Source organism: Priapulus caudatus, unplaced genomic scaffold, assembly GCF_000485595.1.
Source record: "Priapulus caudatus unplaced genomic scaffold, Priapulus_caudatus-5.0.1 Scaffold671, whole genome shotgun sequence".
Classification (NCBI taxonomy): domain Eukaryota; kingdom Metazoa; phylum Priapulida; class Priapulimorpha; order Priapulimorphida; family Priapulidae; genus Priapulus; species Priapulus caudatus.
Genome location: NW_014577732.1, coordinates 228,509 through 248,221, shown reverse-complemented (window position 1 = coordinate 248,221; position 19,713 = coordinate 228,509). Strand labels below are relative to the sequence as shown.

Below are 19,713 nucleotides of genomic sequence, written 5' to 3'. Positions count from 1 at the left end.
AGCCGCTTACTGCACCAGAAGGTCAGCACGGACATGTAGTGATGGTGCCGAGACCGTGACCGGACCGGCGCGTTACTCACCAGACAGTCAGCACGGACAGTGGTGATGGTGCCTGAGGCCCGACGACGCCGCGCGTTACTGCACACAGAAGGCTCAGCACGGACAGTGTGATGGTGCCGAGGCGGGACGACCGCGCGCGTTACTCACCGAAGGTCAAGCACGGAACAGTGTGATGGTGGCCGAGGCGGACGACCGGCCGGCGTTACCACCAGAAAGGTCACACGGACAGTGTGACTGGTCCGAAGACGACGACCCGGCGTTACTCACGCAGAAAGGTCAAGCACGGACAGTGTGATGGTGGCCGAGACGACGACCGCGCGTTACTCACCTCCGATAGGTCAGCACGGAAGTCGTGATGTGGCCGAGACGACGACCGCGGCGCGTTACTCACCAGAAGGTCAGCACGGACAGTGTGATGGTGCCGAGACCGACGACCGCGCGTTACTCACCAGAAGGTCAGCACGGACAGTGTGATGGTGCCGAGACCGACGACCGCGCGTTACTCACCAGACAAGGTCAGCAGCGGTACAGTGTGAATGGTCCGATGGCCCGACGACCGCGCGTTACTCCACAGACAGGTCAGCACCGGACAGTGTGGGATTGGTGCCGAGACGACGACCGCTCGTTACTCAACCAGAAGGTCAGCACGGACAGTGTGAATGGTGCCGAGGGCCCGACGACGCAGCGTTACTCACCAGAAGGTCAGCACGGACAGTGTGATGGGTGCCGAGACCGACGACCGCGCGTTACTCACGCGAGATGAGGTCAGCACGGAAGTGTGATGGTGCCGAGACCGACGACCGCGGTTACTCACCAGAAGGTCAGCACGGACAGTGTGATGGTGCCGGGCGGACGACCAGCTGCGTTACTCACCAGAAGGTCAGCACGGACAGTGTGATGGTGCCGAGACGGACGAGAACGAACAGCACGTCCCAGATCATGAATCCGACGTTAGCCACGTCGTTCTTGTCGGAGAAGTACATGAGGCGCGAGAAATGGAAGATGCCCTCGACCAGGTAGTGCAGAACGGTGAGGCACAGCGCGACGCGCGTGAAGTTGAGGATGTAAGCGGTGCCGATGAATAGCAGGTACAGCAGTCCGTACTGGACCTGGAAGGAAACGCGGCGGCGGAGCCCGTTAGTCGCATTCGTTTATTCCGCGCTTAGTCCTAGTTCATTTGGAATCGAGACCGCACCATATTTACGAGTGAAAACTGGCGTGTTACATTGCTGACAGCTGCGATTGAGGCGAAGGCATTCGGTATACATTAGTTAATGATATATGCGGTTTTGGTACGCGCATATTTCGCGAACTTACGTATGCTCAATTCGTTATGCACGTGCAGTATCTTTTCACTGCCTAATGCGAATTGCAGTCGAAAAACCTACTAACATTACATTGCAGCTCATGCACATTATATTGCAGCTCACTACATTGTACTCATTACATTGCAGCTCATGCACATTATATTGCAGCTCACTACATTGTACTCATTACATTGCAGTTCATGCACATTATATTGCATCTCATTACATTGCAGCTCGTACACATTATATTGCAGCTGATTGTACTCATTACATTGCAGCTCATGTACATTATATTGCAGCTCATTATATTGTACATTGCAGCTCGTGCACAATATATTGCAGCTCATTACATTGTACTCATTATATTGCAGCTCATTACATTGCAGCTCCCCAAACTAGCTTCCCCAAAAATCGAACCTTTGCGGCCATCTCTTCCCTCTTCGTCTTCTGGAAGTAGAGCTCGGGGAACACGTGAAGCCAGTATGCGAGTTGGACGATGAAGAAGAACTTGATGACGAACGGCATCAGGTTGTGCGGGTATCCCTCCCAGAGCACGCCGATGTAGTGAGCGTACTTCTCGCGCAAGATGATGTCGATGCCCCAGATGACGGACACCGTGTAGAAAGCCAGCAGCTGTCCGGACTCGTTGAACTTGGAGTGCTTCACTTTGGAGAGGTGCATGCGCCTGTTCAGCCTGCGATTCGCAAAGAGTAAGGAGCAAAGGCATTGAGTGTAGTCGCGGCAACCACGACCAACGAATTCAAGGCCGGAATCGACCGATTCATGAAATCGTCAGACATGGGTGACACGTTAGGCCAGGCCTATTTCTACCCATTTATCCTCGACTCTAACTCTAGGGATGCAAATTCAGTACCACATCAATTGGGTTGGTCTACTACAAGACCCGTGTACATACGCACTGGGGTCAGAACAATGTTAGGGTTATGAAAAAAGATATGGTATTGATGTATGACAATAATTATGGATACATATGGAGGGTATCAAAGTAGTACTGGGCCAGATTAATATCAGTTTAGGAAAGTGCTGGTCAAAAAATGTGCTGTACATAAAGATGAGGAAATAACAGACATGTCATCACAAATGAGGGCATTATTGATTACACTTCAGCCATGGTAAAGGTGCATCGGTGTTTTATCAATATATTGACTACATGGTTAAAAAACGGTCGCTAGGGGTAATCAGGAATCGAGGGTACATAGGTTATATCAAAAAGTCATCTGCACATTTTGCTAGACGACTTCCAAGGCATGATGCACGTATAGAAACTAGTTTTTCACCGGCAATGGCTCACAATATGGACTGTGACCCAGTTGTTGAAATGGGTCATAGTGTTACACAATGCTTTATGCTTACATATGCAATGAAATATGGACCACATTGTACATAACTGAATCAATGTTTTCCAGTGGATACAAATAAAATAGCAAGTACAAGCAGGCACCGCCATTTGACACACACACATACTGACATAGTGACATAGCATGCAGCGCAGGGAAAGGTATTACGGTATTTCTTATATAACAAGTGGTTTTCAAAATCATTTCGGTGCTTGTTATTAATGTTATATTAACACGTTTACACAGCTTAATCAAACGAAGCAAGGTTGTGAATACGCGTGTACCTAAACACAACGCACCCACACAAGGTAAACCTTGGCTAACCTGGATCCATATGTTAGCACCTGCAAAGGCAATCCACGGTAAACAACCTGGAAGTGATTTTTACTTCCTTGAAGTTGACATCGTCATCTTACCTATCAAGAACATATTCCTGAATGACTGCATGCATGACTATGCAGATAAGGAAATAGAAGAAGATGGCACATAGATCCTTGACGCCGTAAGTGTAAAGTTGCGGAAATTCGGCCGCTGGTTCTTCTTGAAGTTCTTCTTCCGTAGGGGGTACATGATTGTGTTGCATCGCAACGAATAAGGATGCAAACGGAGCCGAAAACTGACACATCAAACCTACGATGAATACCATCGCCACACACGATACAATATCGGCATGGTTCTGTATAATGAATTCGTGACTAAGTATCGGCGGACTCTTCTGTCCTGGACGTCGGCGAATACCCATCTTCACGGGAGAAGTCTAACGAAACAGCTGAAAAACTCAATACGGGTTACAGCAACGAAGTCACTAACTGTGCCGGTTGACGTGGCCTGATCGAAAGATGGCGCTGCAAACCCAGAGTTTCTGACGTCAGCGAGCCTCGCTTTGACGGTTATCCATCCCAGAATGATCGCTATGGAGGAGGTAAGCCAAATTTCTTTATGTTTTTGCTGGACTTCAGTAAATAAATACTCAATCAATAGTATTTTTTCGTTGAATATATTCTATGTTTGAAATGTAAAACATTCATATTTTATTGCAGGGAGACTCGAAAGAACCAACGACCTTTTAATAGTTAATATCTTGTCTAGTCTTGAAAGCAATTTTTCATTTTCGTGGGTTTGTGTTGTTAGTTAGGGCCTACTTGTCCGATTTCAAGTAACCGAATTTGCGGGTCACCGACCTCGGTGACTGCATACAAGATAATTTAGACACAAATATCGCCTCACGGACGTGTTGATTTGTCAAAATAAAGTTTTTTTCAGCGTAAAAGCCGCTTTTGTGTTTATAATTTCATTTTTATGAGCAAAAATGTATCAAATTATTAAAAAATATTTATTTCAAAATGTTCAAATCAAGTTCATACCGACCGTCGCCGTTTTGCTTTTGCCAAAAGCAAAACATTCATATGCATGAGCAGTGTGAATGGTTTATCAGTTCTCAATTCAAACTGCGAGTCTTATAATATTGAATGGCAATGGACCCAACAAACGGCAACATGTCTAATCACAGAGGAGGTTAGTTAACGCACCCTTCTCATTGTGTAATCATATGAGATAGCGTTGTCGCAGCATATTGACGTGCTTCATTTCCGTTTCAGCAGCATCAGCAGGGCTCCATGTCGACATCAGCGCCGGCCGGGACGACAGCGGGACCAAGCAGCAGCTCTGCTGCAGGTGTTGGCAGCAACAGCTCTACAAACAGCAGGACATCTAGCCCAGGTGAGTGTCTTCTTGTTTTTAATGTCTGCAGTTACTCGGCACATCATGCTCTGTACTGGTGTACCGTGCGTTAATGTAGACATCGCACTGAAGGTGCCAGTTGTGATGTCACTCAGACAGTGAGATATTCGTTATCATGGGACACGGAAAGCGCATATCATTTTTGATGAGTCATTGAGTCGATCTGTGAATTTAGTATTACAAGCGTGTTCTGACTTGTTTTGTTGTTTAGTAATGACTAGTCATATGTTATCTCAGTCACCATTCTGTTTTTAGCTTCAACAGATAAGGACTTTGATCCATCTGCTGATATGTTAATTCACGACTTTGACGATGAGAGGACGATGGAGGAGGAGGAGATGAACGAATCGGATACAAGTTGCCAAGATGAACTTAACGATCTACAAAAGGTAGTAGCATGCTAGGCAGGGATTAATTGTAGTATATACTACTTGCGATTTAAAGTCCTAGCACACTGTTGTAAGAAGAAGGGTAACGCTACCTTAATGTTATGCAACCGTTTAATCGCTTTCATTTGCTTTCAGCTAAAAATAGAATCAGTGGCCTACTGCAGGTACAAATCTTTTGTAGAATGAAAGTATCAATTTAGTTATTATTTTCTTTTAGGAAAGTGATATGCCACTAGAAGAATTACTTAATATATATGGGTACAAGGAGGAGGATGAAGAAGGAGAGTCGTCTCGTGAAGGAAGGTCTAGTTCAGAAGAAGAAATACTCAGCAATCAGGTTGGTAGCTTGTAGTCAAGTGCATGATCCGTGCTACAGTGTAATTTCCGTCCACCTCAGACTAGGTAGATTTTGTGGTGCAAGTTGTTTCACAAAGCTGATCAGTAATATTTATTTATCTAGCAGTCTGCCTTCACTCTGTGAGACTTGGTGTTTCTCTCTCGCTTTCTGATTTCTTATCACGCATCCCTTATCTCTTTCTCCTTGTCTCCCTTCCTCCCCCCTCTCTCCCTCCCTCTCTCTCTCTGTCTCTGTGCCTATGTCTCTCCCCTTCTTTCTCTCGTTTTTCTTCCTTCCCTCTCTTTTTCTGTTACTCACCCCTCTTTTTTCTGTCTGTCTAGTTCTCAGGTTACAACCAGGTATGTTTTTTAGGATCTCACTTTAGACAAGGATGAAGTTGCTAGGGACCTGCTAACGGACGAGGACCACGACAAAGAGACCAGCGTTAACGAATTACTAAACAGCGTACCTGTCCACAACACAAGTCGGCTATTGCGATGTGCGTATTTATTGCCGTTTATGTGTATATTTAACAGTTTGCTGAGGCTAATATATGATCTCAGTATACTCTTGATGTGTTTGTGTTATCTTATGTGTTTCTTATGATTTTGAAAATTCATTATAAAGTTATGTTTATGTCGATTAACCGGTAATTCTTTGTCTAACAAACGGAGACTCGTTTCCACTTGATTGGGCAACGAATGCTCCAGTAATTATTTCTAGGTAATCAGTCGGTACTTTAGCAAAGATTGGGCAACTATAATTTTTGCGATATTAATAGTTCCGCGATACTCGAACCTATAAGTATAAGCGTTTCTTTCCGCGGGATTCCAGGGGTCGAAATTAGATTTTTATTATGGTATCCATTCAGGATACCAGGTATTGAAATCTGGTATCCCCCCCAAAGATCTGGTATCCCATTTTTTGAATAGTAATTTCAACAATGTTGGTATCCAAAATCTTGAAATATGCAATACAATAGCATTTGAAAATTAATACCCTTGACTCACCAGCAGGATACCAAGCATTGAGATCTGGTATCCAACACAAGAATCTACTATCCCGCGGATATCGGGATACCGCTAATTTCGACCCCTGGATTCATCAATAATTGCCTGCATCAGTCGTCCGCGAATTTACTCCCACGAAAATAGCCGGTAGCTCTGCGACGATTGGCAATATCGGTTACCTCTCGTCAGCTCGGCGTTTCTGCGGTGTGTGAGCTGGGTGCGAAATTAATGCGAGTCCGGAGTCAAATACTCCCTGATTTACTGTCGGACTCCCTGATTTAACATATATGCCTGTATGCAGGAGTCTGTGTGACTCCTGAAAATTCTGCTATACTAACTAGTTTGTTCCAAAGCACGGCCTCGCGGAATTACAAATAGCAAATTAAGCAAATATCTAGCAAATTATTTAGCAAATGTCTCAAGAAAATTTGGTAGACGTGCATCGCAAATGTCCTTTTTGTTAATATCTGCGGTACTACTTGTATACTGTGGACTCCCTCATTTTGCTGCGGACTCCCTCTTTTTGATAGTAGGGAGTCTGTTGGACTCGCTTGTTCAAAAGTTCATTTCTACCCCTGTGTGAGCGTCTGCACGCTAACGCTATTCACTCCTCTCCCCTCAGCAACGTTCGGCAGCAGCCAGACGTACCAGGAGCCTGGTTCATCGTCGTCGGAGTCCGACGATGAGGACTACCAGCCGACGGAGGGAGACTGGAAGAAGACAATCCAGGTCGGCTCCTGCTTCCAGGCGCAGATTCCAGATGGGTTGTGCAAGTACGGAGATGCGCCAGGTAACAATGTCGCCCGCGTCTGCAATGAATCTGAGCGGAGAGAGAAAGGACAGCGAGCGATAGCGAGAAAGTGAGGGAATTGAGAGAGAAAGAGAGATGGAGAAGGGAGAGAGCCAGATTGAGAGTGAAAGTGAGAGCAAGAGAGAGGGGTAAGAGGGGAAAAGAATAATAAGTGTGTCATTCGTTAGTAAAGTTATATTCAGTTTTACTTCCTGTGTATTATATTTGTGTGTGTGTGTGTGTGTGTTGGTGGGGGGGGGAGTTGTTTGCAACTGAGAATTACAACAGCCAGAATTCTTCTCTCTGGTTTTTCTGATATTGTATTCTAATCGATCTGTACTCATTTTCAGCGTACGAAAATGAGGACAAGCTATTATGGGACCCCGTTGCCTTGGAGGAGAAACAGAGTAAGTTGCTTTTGCATTGCTGTAATGCCTGCATGTATTAGCTTATCGTGTTATGACTCTCGTAAAATTACTGGCTGATGTGACGTTCATAAGCCCATTGTTAGTTGCCATTGAGACGTTGACATTGTGTGACATTTAATTCTTGAATGTAGACGCAGGTCGAGTGTTGTTGTCGGACGTTGATGGTGTGCGACATACGTCAATAGATATTGTTGGTACATAACATTCGTTGGGACACACACGTTGACAGTACATGACATTCGTTGGGACACACATTGACAGTACATGACATTCGTGGGACACGTGTTGTATAACATTCGTTGGAACACGTTGACGATACATATTGTGTTCGTTGCAGTCGAGACGTATCTGGCTCACGTTCAGGACCCGGAGAGCCCTCCGCAGGGCGGTGGCGGCGGCGCGCTGCCCGCGTGCACGCACGTGCGGGACGATGAGCAGGCGCTCTACACGCTGCTGCAGTGCGCGCACAACCTGGAGGAAGCGCTGCGACGTCGCCGCATGCAGCCCGTCCCGCCCACCGGTACGTAGCACCGCCGCCGCGCGACACAAGACCGACGCCGCTGTAGCACGGCCGCCGCCGTTGTCGTTGCGTGCGCCGCTCTGTCCTGCCGCGTGTGCCGAAGCGATTTCTCGTTTGCGGCGATGCCCTGCCCGAAATTTCAATGATTTACGAATTCCGTTTGTCACTAACGATTCATTTGTAACATGGCCTCGGTTATGTGGAACCCAGACCCTGTGATGCCTACCCGGGTGTGCTCTTCAAATATGCTTCTTGCCCGTGTTTTTGGGCGTGTTGTGTTAGTTGGAATGATGGTTATGTCAATTTATTTTAGGGAATGGTTTAACTACATGCATGTAATTGGGGAGTAAGAAATACCATGATATTTTGTAATCAGAAATTACAAATCGGCATGATTTCTACGAAGTGGTAAGGTGGTAGGTAACATATGAGAAATCGTTTCGTCATGACTTCTTGAGTATTCGTACAACGGACCGATTACATGCAGGTGAGCACTGCGAGAGATGCTATTGTTGTAGCTGCTAGGAATTTTGTATAGATGGCACTACGGTCACTGCATAGGTTTTGTAGGTGGCGCTGGAGGATGAAGGGGATCAGGCTGCAGTGTCGCTGTTAGTCATATGAATAGGGTGTCCCACGTTTGCAATATTGCAGAGTTGTCTCTCGAAAAGTTCGTGCATGGAGATTCTAAGAGGGGTCAGGGAGAAGCGCAGGGCAGGGAGACGATGCTTGAGTGGGAAGGACAATCGAAAGGTAACACTTGAAGGTCACTGAAGGTCTCCATTCACTCGTGCCATGAAAATTATGCAGAGGAGTGGTTGCTTGAGGCACGATGTTGCAGTGGGGAGGCAGGCATTGCAGGGGATTCTGAAATTGCTACTTGAAAGGGGGGGTGCAACTAGCGAATTCTAAGTGTAGGGATTTGAAACACAAGGCTTTTGTAGCTGGCTAAGGAGTGTTATCGCTTAGCCGATCTGGTTAGAAAATATTCCGAGCATGTGCTGCGACGACTGTTTGGCGTGGAAGAGTGCCAGAACTCGCATTTTACCAGTTGCTATCCATAAACAATGCTTCTTGTCTGTTGCTCGCACTTTGCTGAAACTATTGTGTGGCTGCAAATGTAGATGAACTTTCGTTAACCCACACCAACGCATTCAAAAACTGCTGTGCTAGAAATTGAGCTGCTTTCAGTGTTTGTTGTGTCTTTGGGTGTATTGGTTTTTCTGCAAGGTTTGTAAGAAATGAAATTGTTAGACTGCCGTGGCCGTCTCACACAGGTCCTTAAAACGATCATTGCGAGAATTTTGCTCAGAAAAACTAAATATAGCTGAATATAGTCTCACCTGACAGCGAAAATATCACTGATTACACCAACATTCAAAACACCAATATTTATGCAGTTATAGCATAGAAAAATTGATTTGACCACATCATACCAGCAATACATTTTTTCAAGTCAGGACTTTCAAAAATCACAAATGGCGCCTCAAACAAGCGAACATAATTAAAACAAAGGAGCATCTATTTGTGTGTGATAAGTATTCTCGCTGGCGGTACGCAACGAGGATTTGATCCACTTCCCTCTCCGTCTTCGTTATAGTCCCTAAGACTTTTGAAGACTAATATTTATGAGGTTACAACTTACACTCTTGTTTGTGTTACGCTACTATGCACCTCTGTATTTACATCTGACCAAAAATATCTCCGGTGCGATTTTTGCATTACTGTACCCTTGTTGACGTCTCGCGGTACCGCGAGAAAGTGCGAGACATGACAGCGAAAATCAACAAGAGAACGCAAAATTGTAATTGTGCATGATTTTGTCTTTGCATGTGGTTCTAAGACATTTTATTGTTATTTCAAACAATTACTGTTACTCAAGCAACAACGGTAGGCATCATGAGAGTGAGAATAAACACTAAAAAACGCTGAAAACAACTCGCAATGATCGCTTTAACTCGTATAACATCATATGTATTGAATATCAACTGACAGTGATACTTCCTATGACTGTTGATAACCCTCATTTACTAGTTTACTTACTATTGTTTATTAGTTTACTTGCCATTGTTTACTAGTTTACTTGCCATTGTTTATTAGTTTACTTGCCATTGTTTATTAGTTTACGTGCCATTGCTTACTTGTTTACACTCTATGGATTGCCATTGGGTTGAACTCCTGTGTTCGATGCTCGGATAATTCCGGATGGTAAGGTGTCCGACCTGCCTTTCAATATTCCTGAATCAGGGGAATGAATGCGAGCACAATTATTGAGCATGCTGTCTCCGTTTCTCCTGCAGACACGCTCAGTTTGTGGTCGGAGGAGGAGTGTCGACATTTCGAAAATGGCCTCCGGATATATGGCAAGGATTTCCATGCGATTCAACAGAACAAGGTAAGGTATTTACGAAGGTTGATTCGTGCAAGATGTATGCACGATGTTCATCTTTGCCTGTGCGTAACTTGAGCTACCATCAAGCAATAATCTTGGTTATTCCAACTCTGCCTCGATCTTTCTCAATGGCTTCAATGGGTAGGTAGATATATGGGTATAAAATGTACCCTATTTCCAACTGATTAAACTTATTTTGAGGTTTAAAAGTTCGATACTTCAGTACTTATCCTTTAACATGGCTGCGTTGCGTGTAGGTACGAACTCGATCCGTCGCCGAACTAGTGACATTCTACTACCTGTGGAAGAAGACGGAGAGGCACGACATGTTTGCGAACAAAGTGAGGCTGGAGAAGAAGAAGTACGCGCTACATCCCGGCATCACGTGAGTCTCTAGCTGAAGGCTTTACTATGCTCTTCTTTCGTTGTTTCCTTCTTACAGATGCGTTCAGATGTAGCGCAGGAAAATTTAAGCATTTATGTACTCAGGCTGTATATATCAACTTCGTGTTTAGAAGTTGACATGCTCCACAAAACTCACAGATATTGTTTCAGTTCAAAATTTTGCAGCAGCAGAAATACCAGCAGCAGCAATAGTAACAGTAGCAGCAATAGTTACAGTAGCAGCAATAGTAACACACTGTAATAGTAGCAGCAATAGTTACAGTAGCAGCAATAGTTACAGTAGCAGCAATAGTAACAGTAGCAGCAATAGTTACAGTAGCAGCAGGAGTAGAAGTTGGATGTATGCTGTCACACAACATTCACTTTATAAAACACGCAATATCACATTTACAACTTCTCGCTTGGCGGACCATTTGCTAACAATGTTTTGGTTTTGCTGTTGACATGATGCACAAAACTCATAGATATTGTTTCAGTTCAAAATTTTGCAGCAGCAAAAATACCAGTAACAGCAGGAATAGAAGTTAGCTAGTAGATGGTACTGTATACGCTGTATATTTTGTGTGGTTTAATGTTCGCGAATTTCGCAAACGCGGAAATAACAACACGCGAATAATTCATACCAAATAATACCAAATAATTCAGAATTCACCGACCGCGAAATTGTCCGTCAAGTCTGAAATCGCGAAAGTATCTGTACTCGAAAAATGTGACGTACATACAATACGCTATGTCGCCACATTCACAAACATTCGCTAACAACGTTTTGTGGCTTTGCAGCGACTACATGGACCGATTCCTGGACGAACAGGAGAATCCCGGAATGCTCCAACGGGACTGCTCTGCCAGTCCCTCCCTGCACACGCTCGTCTACGGAAACCTCGAGAAAAACGCAGAGGGCGCCGCTGTCGAGCGGTCGGGCTCCGTCGCCGCCGCGCCGCAGCCCGACGTTCTCCTGCAGGATTCCGCCGTCGGCTCGAGTCACAGCCAGGTGGCGCCGTCAGAGATGGTCGACAGCATCCGCAACATATCGCCGCAGGAGCTCACCGGCATCATCCACGACCTCGTGAAGTCGCAGTCGGGCGTCGTCGACTCCCCCGCCTTCGCCGCGGGGGCGCCGGCGTCCACCACGCCCGCCGGGGTGCACACGGCGTCGCCGACCATCGTGACGTGCAGCGGCGAGAACTACGCGGCGCGCTTGCCAGGGGGCGCCCCCGTCGTTGTCGATCACCGCGGCGAGGCGTACGAGCCCCCGGCGAAAAGGCCGCGCGTCGGCGGCGGCGGCGGTGGAGAGGTGCTGGACAAGATTCAGGTGTCTGTGTCGTCGGTGTCGTCGTCGGAGCCGGCGTCGAGCATGGTTAGCACGAGCGCGGTAGCGGCGGCGGCTGCGGGACTGTTCCCCGGAGCGGGGGCGGCGGCGGCGGCGGCCGGGTCGTCCCCCGTTGAGGCGCTAGTGCAGTGATGGCGCGCGCGTAGGAAAATGGTACCGTCGTCGTGGCAACGACCGACGATGATCAAGCCGCGGCACGGGGCGAGCTTGCGGGTTTGGTTCTCCTCGACTGCCGTGTGCCCGTAGGTGGCGCACGTGTCGGGCAGCACTCCCGTAGGTGGTGCCAGTATGCAGTGGACAGTAAATAGTAATACTGTAGGTGGCGCCTGCGTGCAGCGGACAATACACAGCGCTCCTGTAGGTGGTGTGCCTGTGCCGTGTATCGGTCAGCGAGTAGTCCGCCAGTAGGTGGCGCTGGCTTGCCGCGGTCGCTGAGCTGGGCTCCTGTAGGTGGCACACTTGTGAGGCAGCGAGTAGCACTCGTGTGGTTGTTGCATGGGTCGGGCAGCAAGTGCTCTTGTAGGTGGCGTGCCGTGGCCAGTAAAGAGTCACCCTATAGGTGGCTCTCACGTGTGTGTGGTAGTTCGTGTGACCCGATCTCATCATGGTGGCACACGTGGCGGGCGGTCTGTAATTCTTGTGAGTGGTACCCTCTTGTGGGTCGTGTGTATGTGATGTACCCCGCGTCAAAGCTCACAGACCAGCTCTCAGTGTTTGCCGCTATTACTTACGTCAAATGTCCGTTGAACAAGAGAATCGCTATCTTTCGTGTACCCTGCCTGTGCTCTCGGTGAAAGTTTAAGAAAGTGCCATGAAGGTGCATATACACGATTGCGAGCACTAGCCATCGGTCAGACATCATTGTCAGCATCGTCGAACAATGCTGCAATTTTTATGGACCTTGAGGAGGTTTTCACCAAACTGCAGAACTAGAGTATAAACAGGCTCTCCGAAAAATAGTCGTTCGCTTGTTGGACACTTGTTTACATGCCAGTGCAAGTATTACAGATTTTACTAACACAGGTCGTATATGTTACTACTACTGGCACTGCAGTGGTTATGAAAACCGTCAGGTTTAGTGTTTGGATGGCATCTTTTGAATACCACCACCCATCTATACTCGTGTGAGTTTTTTCTAGCCACCGTGGGGCATAGTGCACGCTCCACGTTTTGTTATCAATCACTGACGTTTCCAAGTGTGCAAGTTCCCCTAGATAAATACGCCTACGTCGTGCATCTACGTGTATGTGTCTGCAGCGTGCGTGTGTGGCTATATTTGGCTTCAAGACTGTGTGCTTGTGGACCAGTGTGTGCGGGTGTGTGTGCATGCGTGCGTGTGTGTGTGTGTGTGCGTGTGTTTATGCGTGCATGTGGTGTGAAAGTGTGATATACGAGTAGACAAAACAGATATATTGCTCCCTTCATGCATAGGCTCAAGAGTAGATAATAACACAAGAGTGAGACAACCGATTCCCGCATTTTTAATCGATTTTTCTCATCAAAATTTGCCACCAATAAAGAAGCAAGTGTATACGTTCCTCAGCTTATTATGACCACTAATCACTCACCTTCATGGTACTGATATTCGTTTACATATATTTGCTAGCGTATTGCTGTAAATCGTAATCTTGCACGAGCTGAATTCGCACGATTTACCGCTGTTGTTGTGACCTGTTTAGCCATTATTTAGAAGCTATCGGGGCGCTAATATTTAGCAACGGACGGTTTCCAAATCATTCGTGCCCCGATAGGGTTGAGAGACAATCTAAATTTCGAATTTTGATCTCGTGAAGAACCTGCGAGACGCGCTCAGTTATTGTGATCGCAACACAAGAAATTGACATACTATCTTACATAAGTAATAATACAATAATAACAATATTCTCTGTAGTAGTTTGCAGTAAGTATCACATTACGCACGCGCAGGTAATCAAGTACATTAAACCCCTATCGGGGCACGCATGATTTGGAAACCGTCCGTTGCTAAATATTGGCGCACCGATAGCTTCTAATAATGTCTAAACTGTCTAAACAGCTCGCAACAAGTCGCCATTTTAGCGGTAAATTTATCGAATTCAGCTCGTGCAAGATTACGATTTACAGCAATACGCTAGCAAATATATGTAAACGAATATCAGTACCATGAAGGTGAGTGATTAGTGGTCATAATAAGCTGAGGAACGTATACACTTGCTTCTTAATTGGTGGCAAATTTTGATGAGAAAAAACGGTTAAAAATGCGGGAATCGGTTGTCTCACTCTTGTGTTATTATCTACTCTTGATAGGCTACATAAAACTCACCAAAGAAACCTAGAAGACATTTAATTCGGCGCAATCGGAACTCGCAGCTGTGCCGTTATCTAACAGGGAATATAAATATATATATGTAATTAATACCGCTGCATTATTTCATCAAAACACTCATGTAGTTTCTCCCATAATCTAACAATTTCATACCAACTCCTCCAGTATGGCTTTTTTAATAGGACCCCGGTTCAACTACGCATTCAGGGATCTATCTTCATCAAAGTTTGAAACGAATTATCGTAGCCGTCTATCTATATTATAACCGAGAATCTTATATAATCATGTTTTGATACAGCTTTATGCTTTGAACCAAAAGTGAGCCTGGCGTTGTCGTGTGCTGTCGATTTCCCGAATCACTGACGCGCCATTGTTGGCCGGAATCGAACATGAACAGGTAACGTCGTATTGCGCTTCCATGCACGTCGAATCGAGTGAACGCAAGTGTTTGGTGTATAGCGTGAGATGCCTAGCGAGAGACGGGGGCACCACTGTGTGCTTGTATTCCCGGGTGCTAGTGGTACGCCCCGTTCTTTCGAGCACGGACCAGTAATAATAAGGCGAGAGCATATTCTACTTACAATAATCGCTTCTAATATATTTTTGTAAATAAGTCGTCCTTCATATGCCGGAGAGAGTCGGTGAGGGCGAGAGGGAGAGAGAGGGGGGAGGGAGGCGAAGAGGTCGTTTTTCAGTTATGATCCTGGGTCGTAGTCGGTGCGAACAGAGACAGGTTGCAGTACTCGGCTGTGTACGTGGTGACGTGGGAGACGAGAAAGACACCCGACCTCGCACGTACCTCCTCCTGCGCAGTAAGGTGCCATCTACTGATGGCATAGCGTGGTATACACACCCCCCATGGCAACCCCCCCCCCTTCACATTGCGCATGGACATTGACGTATTCACCAAGGTGCATTGCGCATGCGCATGGGATTTAACCAAGAGCTAATAATACCTATAATAATATATGCTACTACGTATAGGTATTGTTAGCTCTTGGTTTGACCTTTTTTCCCCATGTGCCCAATGTAGAAGGGAGCGTTATGTGATGGGGTGGACTTGTACCATGCTGTAGCAGCGTTATCTGTGCCGACACTCACGGTGGTGTGTAAAGAGTTCTATATGTCGAAGGGCACGCCAACAGGTCTCTTATAGTTTTCTACGCGAAGTCGTACGCGCGTATTGACGAGACAGAAGGAAACATTCACCTCGCGCGCGACACTTCAAATCCAGAATATGCATTTTCTTATGTAAAGATATATATAGATATAATAAATACGAAAAGCTAAAAAAAAAAACGCGTGGGTGGGGAGGAATGGGGGGCAGTTGCGAGTTCGATGGGTGATGGGCTGTCACTGGTATCGTCATGAGGTTATAATCGTGGCAGTCGCTGTAAATATCTGTAAATACATGAGCCAGAGACTGGGAGGCGTGTGCGTTAGAGAGAGAGAGACGATTCACTACAATGTGTGCTTTTTACTATTTCTCGTTCTCTGTTCGATAGCGAATTTCGTCCTCGATTTATTTCTTCGTAGCTTCGTACTTCTCTGATGTGTGTGTGTGAGTGTGCGTGTGTGTGTGCGCGCGCGTGCGTGTGTGCGCGCGTGCACGTGTGTGTGTGTGTGTGTGTGTGTGTGCGTGCGTGCGTGCGTGCGTGCGTGCGTGCGTGCGTGCGTGCGTGCGTGCGTGCGTGTATGTCTCTCCCCTCTCAGTGATTTGTCGATGACAGTGCATGCACTTGACGGGCATATTTAGAAGGATAACTGGAAGATCTCTTTCCCTGAGACTTATTACGTTCGTGGAGGGGCACGCCGGTGTTGCCCTGGGAAGTATCCATCCCATCATGGCTGCATGTTCGTGTAGAGCAGGGGTTCTTAACCTGTGGTCCATGGACCCCGTTGGGGTCCGTGGATGGGCTTCAGGGGGCCTGTGAACCAGGCGCATGCAGAATTTTGTGTTTATGTGCATTTTTTTGGGAAGGTGTCCGTAGCTTTCACCAGATTCTCAAAGGGGTCCATGACTCAAAAAGGGTTAATAACCACTGGTCTAGAGCGTTCCTGTGGTAATCATCAGTCTGCGGGCCAATCATGAAAGCAGGGAGGGAGTAGTGTGTTTGTGTAGGGGGGAAAACGAGCGGTGGCAGTAGTAGAGGCAGACGACAGTGGTTGAGAGTATATTAATTAGTTATTACGCAAATATAGATGATCGTATGGCGACACGTGCAGTAGAATTAGAAACACACTAGGCACTGCACGCCGCTTGTGATATTGTCATTCACCCTTATTTATCGAAAGGTTAAATCCATATTTTTTCATTTGATTGTGTGTGTGTGTGTGCGCGCGCGCGCGTGCCCGCACGGGTAGCTATATTGAAAACAGTACGGTTCAGTTGATATGGGAGGGAAGGGGGTGTTGTCCTGAGCAGGCTAGAATCTTCCAATATGTTTGTGTGTGCAGAGGCAGAGGGCTATTTTATGAAATTGACGTGGAGTTTTTGCTCATGCGTGTGTAGTTGTGGTTGTTACGGAAGACTGGTGTCTAACTAGATGGTATATATGCTGTGTCCATAATGTCACATGCGTGTACCGTGTACATCTAGTAACAGACTTGGCTGAAGTTTCTGTTTATAGTATGTGATACACGTAGGTAATGTACATAGTTTTGAGTATTATATTGTGGCTATAGCAGTAGAGTGAGAGAGTGTGTGAGAGATTGTGTTTGTGTGTATGTGAGTGGGTGTGAAGAAGAGAGGTGGGAGGGGGGCAATATTATACATACATAGGTCATGCTCTCATGTTGTGGATTTTCAAACGAATTTTGGAAAATGCGAGTTCGTTAGCGCTTAGTTTTAAACTGTTTTGCACTGTTTGTACCCGTTCACGTGTGCAACCTAATTTAGTCGTAACGGTGCACCATATTTAGTGTGAATATATCGTGAGTGTAATGATATAGTATCATTGCCCGACCACTGTTCATACTTCTTCATCAATAAGCTACCCTTGCTCGTGGCAAGGAAGAACCCATTGACTTCTAAGTTTCGTAACAAAATGAAATAACGTAAGCATATCATGTGGCAAGAGACTCGAATTCGTTTCCTATGCTCTCTTGATTCGCTATTCTGCTTACCTTTAAAAAGCAATGTATATACGTACGCGGTATCACCGTGGAAACCGATCGACTTGTGAGACGTAGGTATAAAGCAAGTGAAGTGTGCACTCACCGCGTGCTTATCCTTGTACTAATACTGTCAGGCTAGTCTGTTGGGGGCGTTAGGTGCTGTTCAGTCGTGGAACTATCTAGATGGTGATAATTCGGTCGTTACGTTGACGACACGATCGTGCGTCACTGCGCGCCGCTCTACGCAAGCTGCGGTCAGTGTTCACGCGTGCTAGTTTCGGGTTCCGGTTCCCACCCAGTGTCGTGACTCGAATAGATGCCTACATGATTTATCTTCCTTTTCTTCTGCGTTTTCCAATGACAGTATCGTCTCGTGCAGAGAATGGTTTCACACGGCAGAGGTCGCCACGGTCGCGCGCATACCTCGTGTGGCCGTTGCTTTGCTTCGTGCGAGCGCGCGCGTCGCAGCTATTTTTTTATAAATAAATAAATGACTGTAAATCTCTGAGACCAAACCGGGTGATGTCGATGTAAGCGAGTTGCGCACGCGCGTGCGTGTGCGTGTGTATATAGTATTCGGTTGATCATGGTGAAGCGTGGTATGAAGCGTGGCATGAGCGCGTATTTGTCGCATTTTCGTGTTTCTTTACTCCGTCGCCCGACGTCTGTGTAACACACATGCGCGCGTCCGTTCGGTAACGGACATGCAGGCATGACGGAATGAATGCGTTGCAAGAACGCAGAAGTGTGCGACATTTAGCAGCGTTGAAATCCTCGTCGTATCCACACTTTTGCCGTCAATGTCGCAGAATAACGGATGTGTAAATCTATTTATTTTCGTATGTGATTAGATCATTTTTTCGCGTCGTTAACCGGAAGAGATCGGAGCTAAGTCGATCGTGGAAAACAGTTGTGCTGGGTTTTTGTTTTGTTTTGAAGCAAAGGAAACCATGCGACCATGCGGCAAAGTCGTACACGTGGTGCGCGCGTGTGTGTGACACGCCATAACCACGTAGATACGTCCATCTATGATTTGCGTATGCTTGCTTTTTCGTGTCTTGGTTAATCAATTGCTAGTGAGCATTCTCATCTGTGTATAGCGCTATTCGATAGTAGTTTGGCTTGGGGAGTGAGATTGGTTTGTGTGTGCAGTAATAAGAGGCTAGTGTGATTTTTGGAAGTCGCGTGCCAACAAGTGATGACCTTTTTCCACACGCACATTGGTTTATTTGGGAGACTGATTGATTATATTAATGTGTATGGATTTATCGATTGCTCTGGATTAGTCGCTGCAATGCCGTCAACGTTTTGACATGGTTAAGGCATAGCTTTCCTCTCGTTTTCAATGTAATTCGTGTGAATTGTATTGCGGGCATTTTTGAGAATTTGTCGAATTTCTATATAATATGTATAAGAACTTGCATTGATTGGTATGTGAGAATAATAAAAAAATACTTAAGCAAATGTGTTGCTATGTAAAAATATTACTATATAAGTGTAGATAATAAATATACATATTTGAACTGTACCCAACTTGTTTAATATTGATTATATATGCGCATATAGTAAGAATCTGCACCGTTATGTAAGGCGCTCACTGGCGGCTACACATCAGCGTTCTTCAATTTTTAGCTCATCTGACGTAGTCCGATGCAGATTGTAGAATCGCGTGATTGTCAGTCCGTGCGTGCGTCAACAGTTGTGTAAAGACGTGTTTGTATGAAATAAATTTAGAGTGAAATAATCAAGAAGAAGTATAGAATTTGTGTTCAACTAAAGAAATATATTGTTTACAAACCAAACAGTCACTATGTCACGTCACGTCTCCCAGTTCCAACTCCGCATTCCAGTCCCGTTCAAAACGCTCTCTATCTATATATATGACTCGTCCAATCACCAACAAGCTCTACTCTGCACAACCAATCACGCACAACTCTCATTCGTCTTACGCGCCAACCGGTACATGTGTCCAGCACCTGTAGCCATGCCACCTATCGTTTGTAATCTGTCTGCTAACTGCCCCCTAACTGTCCCCAACCTAGGCTGTTTCTAACCCAACTATTTCTAACCTATATGCTAAACGCCCAACCCTTCTCCTATTTAAACTAAAACTATCTACAACTAGACCGAGGGCACTCACGGAGAGTGCATACCTCCGCGAGCATGTAACATGTATGTGCTCGCTGGTGGCGGCTGCTGACTGACTCGCCTGCTGCTGACTCGCC

At 46.1% G+C, this 19,713-nt stretch overlaps 2 protein-coding genes across 2 annotated transcripts in view; one reads left to right on the top strand and one right to left on the bottom strand.

The window, feature by feature from the left end:
• The window catches only part of LOC106812654 (translocating chain-associated membrane protein 1-like), a 4,372-nt gene extending 810 nt beyond the window's left edge, over nt 1–3,562 (bottom strand). The window contains exons 1-3 of the mRNA XM_014816575.1: nt 3,142–3,562; nt 1,785–2,061; nt 934–1,169 (exon numbers count right to left, since the gene is read on the bottom strand). Of these exons, the coding sequence (XP_014672061.1) occupies nt 934–1,169; nt 1,785–2,061; nt 3,142–3,467 (839 nt within the window). The 5' untranslated portion in view covers nt 3,468–3,562. The remainder of the gene's footprint in view (nt 1–933; nt 1,170–1,784; nt 2,062–3,141) is intronic.
• Nucleotides 3,563–3,616: 54 nt separating this feature from the next.
• On the top strand, nt 3,617–12,198 carry LOC106812648 (mesoderm induction early response protein 1-like). The gene is made up of 12 exons (XM_014816570.1): nt 3,617–3,647; nt 4,324–4,444; nt 4,721–4,854; nt 5,072–5,191; nt 5,564–5,690; nt 6,824–6,991; nt 7,342–7,398; nt 7,757–7,939; nt 8,594–8,692; nt 10,240–10,334; nt 10,589–10,716; nt 11,517–12,198. The coding sequence occupies exons 1-12, from the start codon at nt 3,630–3,632 to the stop codon at nt 12,196–12,198; spliced, it is 1,932 nt and encodes a 643-aa protein (XP_014672056.1). The 5' UTR covers nt 3,617–3,629.
• Nucleotides 12,199–19,713: the final 7,515 nt, after the last annotated feature.